General features: G+C 50.6%; 1 protein-coding gene across 1 annotated transcript in view; it reads left to right on the top strand.

The window, feature by feature from the left end:
* Window positions 1-10,209, top strand: part of LOC109288745 (trichohyalin-like) — a 56,257-nt gene extending 46,048 nt beyond the window's left edge. The window contains exons 23-30 of the mRNA XM_019504461.1: window positions 1,098-1,182; window positions 3,726-3,891; window positions 4,421-4,503; window positions 7,191-7,283; window positions 7,737-7,844; window positions 8,106-8,234; window positions 8,685-8,745; window positions 9,503-10,209. Coding sequence (XP_019360006.1) covers window positions 1,098-1,182; window positions 3,726-3,891; window positions 4,421-4,503; window positions 7,191-7,283; window positions 7,737-7,844; window positions 8,106-8,234; window positions 8,685-8,745; window positions 9,503-10,092 — 1,315 coding nt within the window. The 3' untranslated portion in view covers window positions 10,093-10,209. The remainder of the gene's footprint in view (window positions 1-1,097; window positions 1,183-3,725; window positions 3,892-4,420; window positions 4,504-7,190; window positions 7,284-7,736; window positions 7,845-8,105; window positions 8,235-8,684; window positions 8,746-9,502) is intronic.
* The last annotated feature ends 939 nt before the right edge of the window (window positions 10,210-11,148 follow it).

Raw genomic sequence — 11,148 nt, 5'->3', positions numbered from 1 at the left:
TTTGAGGGGAACTAGGCCAGGCCCATGAGGTGGGAGGACTCCATTTCCCCCCACATCTCAGCTCTAAGCATGGCAGACAGGAGGTTGTTGCTGCCAAGTGGCTCATGCAGCGGGGGGGGAGAAGGGAGCCCCCCCCGCAGCACACCTATCCCAGCTCCCACCAAGACCCCAGCAACGGTAGTTGTGGGGGGACCATGTGGTGGGGGGAGGCGCCTTCCATTCCCCAGCCGCTGCTGACAGTTGCCAGCTGGCAGGGAGGGGGGCAGGACTGGGAAGATGGGTCCCACCCTTTTTAGGAGGGATGGTAGGACCTAGGGTTGTACTAGCCCAGTGAAGTCCCTGCACTGCTTAGGCTGGATTGGGCCCTGGGGAAGCTGTGAAAGAAAGGTAGAGGTGAAGAAAAACCCAGTGAAACTCCCCTTCCCTCCCACAAAGCATCCTTGCATTAAGGCCCTCTGTCCTCCCCATAGTCCTCCCCCGCCCCCTCAGGGATTGGCTAGAGACTGTTGTATTTTTAATCTGGCTCCAAGTTGTGCCACATTCCCTTGCTCCTTGGAGAGCTGCCTCTCCTCCCCACAGCCCCTGCATGGGTCAAGGGCCCCGGGGAAGGGGTGTGGTGCTGCAGAGGTGGCTGACTTTCCTCCCAGTCCTCATGGGACCTGTGCTTGGAGAGTCCTGCGCACTGATTTCTGGGGCATGGTCAGACCCCCTTGAGCCCAGGGATCCTCCTGGTGGCCAGGCCTTGCAGGATGGGTTTTCTGTACACATGGCTTCTGTACACATGGTGGCTCCCAGAAGCCATACCACCTTTCCCTTCATTGCTACCTGCATAGTGATCTGTCCCTCACTGGATGTTGTGGTCACTTCAACTGCCTCTGTTAGCATCCTTCTGTTAGCACTCTGCATGCCATTTTTGGAGCACCTCTCCATCCCTTTGGTCTATAGAGTCAGTGGGACAGTAGGGGACTGGAGTCTCTTGAGACAGAACTGAGCTGCCAGGCATATGGTCATGGACACTGCCATATAAATGAATGTGCAGCAGTGGGGACAATGGAGGTCGGTGTTCAGGGAGCTAATGCAGAGACTTGTTTTTGCAGAGAACAGGCCTTAAGGCACCTCAGGCAAGCGAAGGAGATGGAGAAAACCGAGCTGGAGATTAAAGCCTCTTCATTAGAGCTGAAGGTAACTTGTGGGAAGGGCATGGGATCTGAGACACATGTGTACTACCTGCAGGGGTACTCTATAGAAACCAGCTTACATATGTGTGTGTGTGAGTTTGTGTTCTGTATACATGATACTTCATAGAAAGGTGCCTGTGAACTGAGGGCTGTGTGTGTCTTTCGTGTAGCAGCTCTTCAGGGAAATCTCATGCGTGCTGCATGTGTTTGTGCATGTGTTCTTTATGTAGGGTATTTCCAGGAAAGCTTTGTGTAAACTGGAGCGGGGGTGGGTGTGCATACACACACATGTGCATTGCATCAATACCCCAGGGAAGGACACATGATCTGGTGTGTGGGCATCAATAAATTCACACCACCATTTTAGTGCACAGGCAAAACTAGATTCTCCCCTACAGCGTCATCTTCCATAATCAACAACTTCACACTGTAGGTACAATTTTCCAGAGGACTTTGCTTGTGATCAGATTTTTTAGGGCTTCAGACTTACAATATTCCCAGTCAGGGATGGATTTCTGGATTTTTCAGCTCTTCTGAAAACCTGGCCACTTATTTTAGTATCCAAATGGGAGCTCAATCTTTTTAGTCTTGAAGAACCCCTCCTGGGACCTGAGGGCCCCCTCCATAACTTTTATGAGTTGAATGGCACTCAGTTTCAAAAACTAATTTATATATTACAGCGGCAGCCCTTACCTCCTTGCAGAGGGGCTAGGCAATCTGGGTAGAGGATAAGCCAGGCAGGAGCAAGCCTGAGCTTGCATTTATCTGTTAATCCTCTTACATCTTATCTCCTCAGACCCTGTGGCATCCTTCAAAGTATCTGGCAGTCCCAGTACCTGGTTGAGAATCAGTATTATAGGGTCTGGTGTTCTCAGAGGCATTAAAGAAAGTTGTTCTGGTCCTGAAGTGAGTGCCACAATGTGGAGGGTGTATGGAAGGTGAGGCTGCTGGCATGGGTAGTGTAGGCGCCAACTCAGTGGGTGCTCCAGGGCTCAAGCACCCATTGTAAAAAATTAGTGGATGCTCAGCACCCATGAGTCATGGTGGTTTTGGCTTTGTGTGTCAGATCTCTGCTTTCAGACATTAAACCTCCCCACCCCCCACCCCCGCAAAGACCATGCTTTCATGCTTTACAGAAAGAAGCAGCGCATTACTTTAACCCGGTTCTGCAGCATCTGTATAGATCCAGTGCTTCAGCAGGGCTTTTTGGCTTGGTTAGCTAAAACTGATTCAATCAGCTATTAGATAAAAGCCACTAAAGTGCCTGATCATTACAGATGTCGGGTGAGCAGGGTTGAAGTAACACGCTGCCTCTTCTGGGCACGCACAGGGCTCAGTGTGGGAAGATGCCAAGGTTAAAGTAAAGCATAATTTTTTAGGGTTTTTTTTATATCTGCAAGCAGCCACCAGTAAAAGCCAAAGTTGGTGCTTATGATGGGTAGAGTGTTTGGGGAAGGGTGCACTGAAGTGGACTGGAGATGTTTAAGAGTGCAAAGCCGAGACAGATCATTAGCATTAACAATGGGAATGAAACTGCTAACACTGTTGTGGGTGGAAATGCACGTTTTATCCACCATCTGTTCAGGGCTCAGAAGGAATCTTGTGGTGTAGGAGAGCAAGGAGAAGGTGGATGGGTGTTGTGAGGGTGCCTGGGGAGCACTGGGTGGCTCAGGAAATTAGAGGCATGGACATACAAACAATTTACTGCAGGATAAAATGGGGTGGAGCTTTACTGCATGTCAGCTGTTCTGTGGTAAAAGCCTGTGTGCCCACTTCAGTAGGGACAGACATTACACATAAACTGGTTTAAGTGATCAGAAACTGATTTAAACCTATAACAGAACAGATGTTCAGTGCACATAAACCAGTTTGAAAATGTCTGAAACCAGTTTGAGATAAACCTGGTTGAATGTAGTATCAGAGTTAACTGATTTGGGTCAAACCGGTTTATGCAATGTCTGTCCCAGACCTTCTAGATTATGGTAGGTTAGTTCACTTTCAGTCAAAGTTGTCAGGGATTATCTTCCACCTACCAAGGGGTAAGAGCATGCATGTGGCCAGTTACCACAGGACAATCTGTGTGGTAAAATCCCTTCCCCTTCTCGCCCTGTGGTAAATGGTTAGTCTGCTCATGCATTGAGATACGCTGTGGAGGCTTTCATCCCTGTGCTCCCAGTTCAAATCCAGGCCGCAGGTGGTTGGAGGTGTCCGTGCTATGACACCCGTGGGCACAGCATCAATGATGAATCCTTTGCTGGTAGCCCGAGCAGAGAAGGCAAGCGTCAAAGCAGCACACATCCAACTCCCCACTCACCCTCCCTCAGCATGAGGTAGAGGCACATGTGTGGGAGGCTCATACTGCTGCTGCCCAGGTTGGATTTGGCCCAGGGAGAGAAGGTTTCTATCTGCAGCCCCAAAGCCCTGCGGCTATGCAGTCTTACTGCAAATCACAGATGTCTTGGAGAGAGGCCCATGCACAGATCGTAGCAGGGAGCAGGCCACACACTGAAACACTCTCCTCTAACACCCCCTTTATGTCCTTCCTAGCTGGCTGAAATGGAGGTCCTGAGAGACAGCACCCCACAGCTTGGACAGGCTCCTGCCCTGATGGCAACGCAGAACAGGTCCCCTGGGCAGAGTCGTGACAGCCGCTGCCAAGGGAAGTGCTCTCGCTGTGATTCCCTTCTGGGCCAGCTGGACAAAATGATCCAAAGTAAGACTTCCTTCTCCTCCTCAGATTTGTCACCACACTCAGCCTATGAGATAATGAACCTACGAATGCCAGGGGGGTTAGAAGTTCATCTCTGGGTGCGCAGAATGCTTGGAGTCCCTTATAGAAGGCCTTGGAGCCTCACAGATACTCCTGAGTCCCTTGTTATAGTGTCCATTGTCAATAACCCACCAGTCTACTCTTCCCACCTTCCCAACGTGTGATCTCCACCCCCCTGCCACCCCCAGTCTAATTTCCTTCGAAGGTTGGCTTTTTGTCACTTCAGTAGTTCCTACCTGCTCTCTGCATTGACAGGCCTGAATCTGAGCATGTTGTGTCTAATGACTGCTCTGAGGACAGTGGCTAGTTGCCCGCTGTTTTGGGAGCAAGTGTGTGTGTGTATGTGTGCGTGTATGCTTGTGCATGTGTGTATATGTACATGTGTGGGTGCATGGGACTCAATTCAGCATTGATTGCTGCTACAATGTTTTCTCTGTTGCTTTTCTGCTTTCGATGTATGGTTTGCCTCCAGGCTGCAGGGACAAAGGAAGGAATACCGAGGAGGACAAGGACCAGGCTTTCACCTACCTGTGTGAGCTTCGGGAACTCCTCAAGGTGAGTGAGCTGAGGTCAGCCTCTCTGGCAAAGACAGCAAAGGCTCCAGGAGAGAGCCTGGCACAGTGATGGGTGTTGGTGTCCACTAGAGGACTCCCTAACTCTTTCTGGTCCTGTACCTGCCTCAGCTGTGGTGCCCAAGGGCTGCCAGAAGAAGGTAATGTTGCTAGGAGGACAGTTAAGGGGAGCGGGGTGTTTGAAGAGGGTGAAAGTCCACTCTATGTGGCCTGCAGTTGGTAGCCCTCAAATAGGCACTGTGGGTCTTACTGTGGCTGAATAAGGTGTGTTGGGAGGCTGTTTAGAAATCCATGCTATCAGTTTGACACCCCTTGTGCAGGGAAATCATGGGCCAGCTATGAATGTGATCTTGAATCCAAAAAGCTAGCAGCTCTTTTCTAATATGGATTATGGCTCTGCTGTAGGCCCCAGCTAGAATTGGAGCTGACTATGTTAGGTACTGCACTAACACAAAAGAGAATCTGTGCCCAGGGAATGCGTCTACATGAGACTTATTGTGCATTAGCCTAATAATACTGTGCAGTAGTGTAGCAGTTATTAACCATGCTAATAGCCTACTGCGCAGTCTTATTAGGCTAATGCACAGTGTCACTAAAAAACCCTGCACCGGTGCTACTGTGCAGTAACTCTAGTTACTGTGCATTCAGTTAGTACCTCTTATTAGAGGCACTAAACTAAATGTGCAGTAACTAAGGTGCATTAATGAATATGTAGATGTTCCCACTGTAGCTCCTGGTGCAGCAGACACGGACAAAAATCTGCTCCCTTCTCCAGAGAGCTTTATCCCCTCTGGATGCAACAAGGACATCAGCTCGGTTTCCATATCCACCTGAGTTCATCTTAAATAAGCTGACATTTTAGTGCTGATGGAACAGAAAGAAAGAATAGCAGAGCATGAAGCAGAGGGAAGCGCCATCTGATAGAGAGGAAACAACTCTGTGCTTTGGGAGAACCAATGCAATTCACTCCTCTGCCACAGACTCCCTATAATACCTTTGTCAAGCCACTTAAGTCCAGATCCTCCAAGGTATTTTGGTGCCTAACTCCCCTGGATTTTGATGGGAGTTAGGTACCTACTTACAGTGGAGGATGTGGGCCTTCAAGCCAGCTTTCTGGAAGTATGTAGGCCCTAAAAAAGTGCAGAGAAGCACTGAAAAGGATTTTCAACAACCTGCCTGCATCTTTAGATACCAGAGTATATTTTTGGAACCTTGATCCGTGGTCCCTCTGGCCTGGGTTTTAAAGGCATTAAACTTGGCTTCACACAGTGTTGCTACCCCTAAGTGATTTAGGATCTTAAGTGTCACGTTCAAAAGTGATTTAGACACTGATCCTTCTGTAATCTCATAGTCTTTCAATAAGACTTAGGCCACTAAATCACGTGGGGCCAGATTTTGAAGATACTTTGTTCCCTAATTGCCTTTGATTCCAGTGGAATTTAAGCACCTCAGTACCTTTGGGGGTCTAGCTCTTAGGTCTTGCTGTGCTAAGCATGATGAGGCCTAAATACCTTAAAAAAACCCAGGCTTCTGTTCACTCTCTATACACAAGGGATAGCAGTGCCGTCATAGCACCCAGGAAGCACATCAAAGGTTGGGAAGTAGAGTGATGGGTACTTAAAATAGGTTAAGCAGAGAAAGCCAGTCAGCTACAGCAGTGGTTCTTAACCTTTTTTGTACCAGGACCCATTTGTAAACATGGATGGCCAGTCCTGACCCAGTATCCCTCACTCCTGACCCACTATCCCCCTTCCCTCAGGACCCAGTGTGTGGGGCAAGGGGTGGGTGTGTGGGGCATGGGGGGCCCCAAGTAGCCCCTTGCAGGCTGGAGCTCTTGAGACCCACTTTTGGGTCACAACCCATGGGTTGAGAACATTGAGCTACAGCCATCCTCTGAGTGACGTTGTCAGCTTGAGGCAAACACAGTGGACAGACACCTGAATGTGCCCCATTCTGGCCTGATGCCTTGGACTCTTGTGGAGTTACCTCTGCTTACACCAGGCCTGTAGATGACCAAGTAGGTTTGATGTTGGCTGTTACACCTTCTGCCTGGTGTTCCTGTGGGTGTCCAAAAGAAAGAATAAGAACGCTTTTGTGGAAGTTTTGGGACATTAGACCGGGGGAAGAGTGACAGTCCAGGCCAGTGGCAGGAGAAGAGTCTGGGGGCAGACACCCAAAACCAAAGAGCTCTTTCACTATGGAAGTGGGAAAAGCTTTACAAAGAAACAGTCGATGTGTTAGACCAGGAGTGTCAAACTCATCTGAATTGGCAGGCCTGTCTGGACTGTGGAGCTTCTCTCAGGCTGGATGACCATGTCTAGATCCAGTCTGTGAGTTGTTTCACCATGAATGCCAGTTGCCAGAGTTAACATTGCTGCTATCTATGGCAAGCAAGCAAGGGGAGTGGCATTAACCTCGCAGGTGCTGACTGCGCTGGCACATCTTTTTGTGTAGCCATGATGAGAAGCCCCCATGGGCTGGATCTGGAGGTGGGTCATCCAGCCAAAGAGAAGCCCTGCAGGCCAGATTTCTGACCCTTCTGTGTTAGACTGTATCTTTGCATTGACATCAGTGGATTTTCGATTAGGCTTTCAGTGAGGTGAAGGAGCTGGGGTGTTTTTCTATCCTACTGCAGATCTTTCTTGCCCACATGGGTTAGTTTTTCCACAGGGCGTGAGTCAACGCCGGGATGGACATGTCACGAGGAACTCCCAAGCAGAGGTCCAGCGCCTGAAACAGCAGCATCAGCTGGTGACCGAGCAGGTAACACTGCATGCATTCAGGTCTGTCTCAGTCTCTCTGACTCATCCTGTTCTTCATGCCTCTCTGGAGAGGATAAGCTGTCTCTGGGGACAGGGAGCTGTCACAAGGAGGAACTCACTTTCAGAGCAGGCACGTAGGCATGAGCTCTGACACCAGTACCTTTGTGTGTGGGAGGACGGGGCAAGGAGTTGGCCAGAATCCCAAGTGAGGAGCTTCTGATGTCTGGGGCAGATGGAAAAATTTGCAGTGACTTGAGCCACTAGATCCCCCTTGGGAGGGACTGGGATGGGTCACTACAAGCTGGGGAAAGGCAAGGCCCTTAAAGACCTGGCAGGGGATGGAGATTGTAACATTACAATCCAGGGCCTCTCACAGCTGGGGGATAAGTCTACCAGCCCCAAAGCCAGCTTAGGTTTGGGAGAGCTCCTCAGATTGATTCTGCTTCTCCAACAGCTCAAGGGCCTGTTCAAGCAGAGGCAACACCTACCATCAGTCTGCAGGAAGCTGCCAGGACAGAAGGCTGGGAACTCAGCAGGGCAGTGGGCTAGGATATCTCAAGAGGTAAGAATAGCTTTTCCATTGCCCACCCAGGTGCATTGCCCCAGTCCCCCCAGAATGGCACTGGACATGGCTGCTGGTTTCCTGCAGAGCAGCTTTGCAGCAAGAGGAACACAGGCAGCACCTGAATGTGGAAGGAGGTGGAATTAGCCGTCTGGTGGCACTAAAATCACTACGGTGTCCTTTCCCAGGAACCCTCTATGTCCTAGTCGAAGCATCTACCACAAAAGCAATCCTGATTTTGGTCTCATCTGGCTCCTACAGGATGTGAGAGGAGACACCAAGAAACCCAAGGAGGAGCTGAAGGAAAAGCAGGCAGGAGACACGGGCCTCCCTGGCAGCACTGAAGATGCCCAAAGCCTCAGGCGGCAACTGCAAGAAAAAACAGAAATGGTATCGCTGCAGGCACCTTGCTGCAAGGAGTGGCCTGTGGCTCAGGGAGGGATGCTGGGGAAGAGCTGGAAATTCAGCTTTCTAAAGCCAGGAGCAGGGCAGGCAGGGGCTGGTGTTGGTATTGGTGCCTCCCTGATCTATGACCAAGTGCATCATGGGATATGTCACCGGGAAGGGGTAGGTTTGAGGCAAACCCATGCGGTAAAAGCCTTTTTCTTCATCTCAGAGCAAAGAAGCCAAGGGCCCTGTGAACACTCACCCAGACCCCTGCAGGAGCCCACCTCTCCCCTCCATCCACTCACCCACGCATTCTCAGGGCATCCCCTTACACACCCCTCCTCCCCATCATATTGGCCCCTCTGGCTGCCCTGTAAGCAACCAGCTGTCTTCACAGCCTCCCACTAGACGGAGGCCTGGAGGTCACTAAACAGAGCCGCTCTGTGTTTGCAGGTCTCTGCCATGGCCTCCGAGATCCAGGGGCTGCAGCAGAAGAATGAAAACCTGATGAAAGGTAGGGTGGCTGTGTTCCCGCAGCCCTGGAAGCTCACAGTCTCCTGCAGGGCAGCTGTGCGAGGACTGGGCAATAGCACCGGAGAGAGTTAGGGGAGACCTGGCTCATTTAGAAACAGCCAGTGAAGAGTGAAATCTCAGGATCGTTCTGCAAGCTAGGGCTTGATCTTGTGAAGTGTTGAGTGCTCTTAGTCCTGGCTGGTGCTAGCAGGAAGCAAGAGCCCTTCCACACTGAGACTGTTCACGCCCCTGAATACTCCAGTCATCCTCTGCCTCTGAGAGCAGCTGATTTCTGGATGCTTTGGGGGAAAGTGTGTAGGCCCAGATAACCAGGGGCATCTCAGTGCTTCATGCCTATTGATTGCAATAGGAGCTGCCTAAATACCTTTGAGAATCTGTGCCACACTGCACAGGCCACATCTAACAGAGGCACTCCCACGGCACCTGGGGGAGAAATCTGTGCCTGGATGATGGCTGTAGTACACTTTGGAGCTTAGAGATTCATTTAGTGGGTGTTAGTGTCTTTGCTTTTTGACTCCAGCCAGGCTCCCTGCTTCCCTGTTCATCGTACCCTGTAGAGCAAGCCCAGGGCATCCTTGCAATCCGGGGACATACAAGGGGAGGAACTGGCTCTAGTCTAGTTCATCTCTGATGGCTTCTCTTGCTGAGCCCAGGGGAAAGTGGTGCAGCTTAGACCTTTTTTAGTGGTAGTGCCCCGCTCAGACCCAGCAATATCCTTTCACCTCTTTCCCCAACAGCAAAACTGAGGTTTCAACAGCAAATCCAGGCCATCCGCAGCCTCCCCCAGCAGCACCAGGAAAGGACCAGCTCTAACTTACTGGTACCTCGGCTCTCCAGCCGGCAGGAACTGGACCTGGCATTGAGCCAGCGGAGTGACAGCCCAGCACCTTCTCCTGGTGGTGACCAGCACGCTTCCTCTCTGTCCTCCTCATGCAACAGGGAGGACTTGTGTGTGGCCGCACAAGTGGCATCTCCTGATGCTGGAGATGAGCACAGGAGCTTTGCTTCTGGAAGCAGTGGCAGGCAGCTCCGCAGGTCCCAGATGAGGCCAGAACCACCCACCCTGGGGAGCAAGCTACCGGCCTCTCCTCTGAGCAGGGAGCTGCCCCCGCCTTGCCCGCAGAGTCTTCCCTCCTCCCCTGTATCCTCTGGCAGATGCTCCCCAGAGCCCGGGTCCTTGCTGCTGAGTCACTGTAGTCAGGCTGGCAGCCAGGAATCCTTGCTCACTCCCAGGGGATCAGCCCTTCTCTTGCCAAAACCCTTCCAGCTACAAAGACCTAGGTCTCCCTTTAAATTCATGGGGAGCCCTGAACCTTCAGATAACTAAGGTAGGGAACAGCTGTGATGGCAAAAACATCCTGTGTGCTGCTTAAAGGTCAGGTATCCAGGTTGAAGCCGTATTGGTCTAGAGGAAAAAGCAATCAGGACTTGTAGTAGAGTTGATATCTTTTATTAGACCAACAAGATTTTTTGCAAAAATCTCATTGGTCTAATAAAAGATATCTTCTCTACTATGAGTCCTGACTGCTAAAGGTGGCTTTTGGTGGCCTGCTCCATTTCTTCTCTGAACTGTTTGCTATAGCTCCTAGCTGGGATGTCAGTGGAGGTAGCAAGTTCCTGGTTCCTGTTTTCAGCTTGGTAATGGGGCCGGCTGGTCTCTTTCCCCCATCATTACCCTTCCTGTTGGTGTTTGTGGTTGGGGGGGACCTTGAGGGGTTTGTACTCCCACAGCTGAGCTCCTTCTCCCAGGCACCTGGGCTTCCAGGAGCTGAGTGGGGGGAAAGGGGAAGGGTCACAAAGAGGTATGATCAGTGAGAAAAAGGATTCCACATGTATTGTTTGTGTTTGTATTGGAGAAGATAGCTTAGAGAAGCATGTCTGGCAGGGGGTGAGTTTTGTGATGGTCCTTGGGTTGCGGGGGAGTTTGTTTCAGTGTCTTGGACTGTTCCCCAATAAAGCTCTGTCTCTCTCTTTACTTTTATAGCAGAGATTTCCATTATGCTAGAGAACTGGAACTGTAGTAGACCACAGTCTTCAGGGAGCTTCAGGTGATTTGTAGATAGGGCAAGCCTCAACTTCTGCGTGCGATAAGGATCTATGAAATGGAGGGGTTGGTTCTCCTCCTCCTCTAGACATGTCAGCACTCACAGAGCTAAGATATAAGTGTTTGAGAGGAAAAGAGTAGGCTAGGTATTCCAGGGAGAAGAATAGATACATTTTTATCAAGTAACTCACTCCAGGCTGTTGGAATCCAGCAGCACTGCTCAGAAGACGACTTGAGGAACAGGTAGTAGTCTCTCTCTGTAGTTTGCTGCCCCTAGTTCTTCACCTGGGAGGGTACATCCACACTGCAGTATGGTAAGGACACAGACAGTCTAGCTGC

Source organism: Gavialis gangeticus, unplaced genomic scaffold (genome assembly GCF_001723915.1).
Source record: "Gavialis gangeticus isolate Ggan-Ray unplaced genomic scaffold, GavGan_comp1, whole genome shotgun sequence".
Taxonomy (NCBI): domain Eukaryota; kingdom Metazoa; phylum Chordata; order Crocodylia; family Gavialidae; genus Gavialis; species Gavialis gangeticus.
The sequence above is the reverse complement of the archived record's forward strand: the minus strand, read 5'-3'. Positions and strand labels throughout refer to the sequence as shown.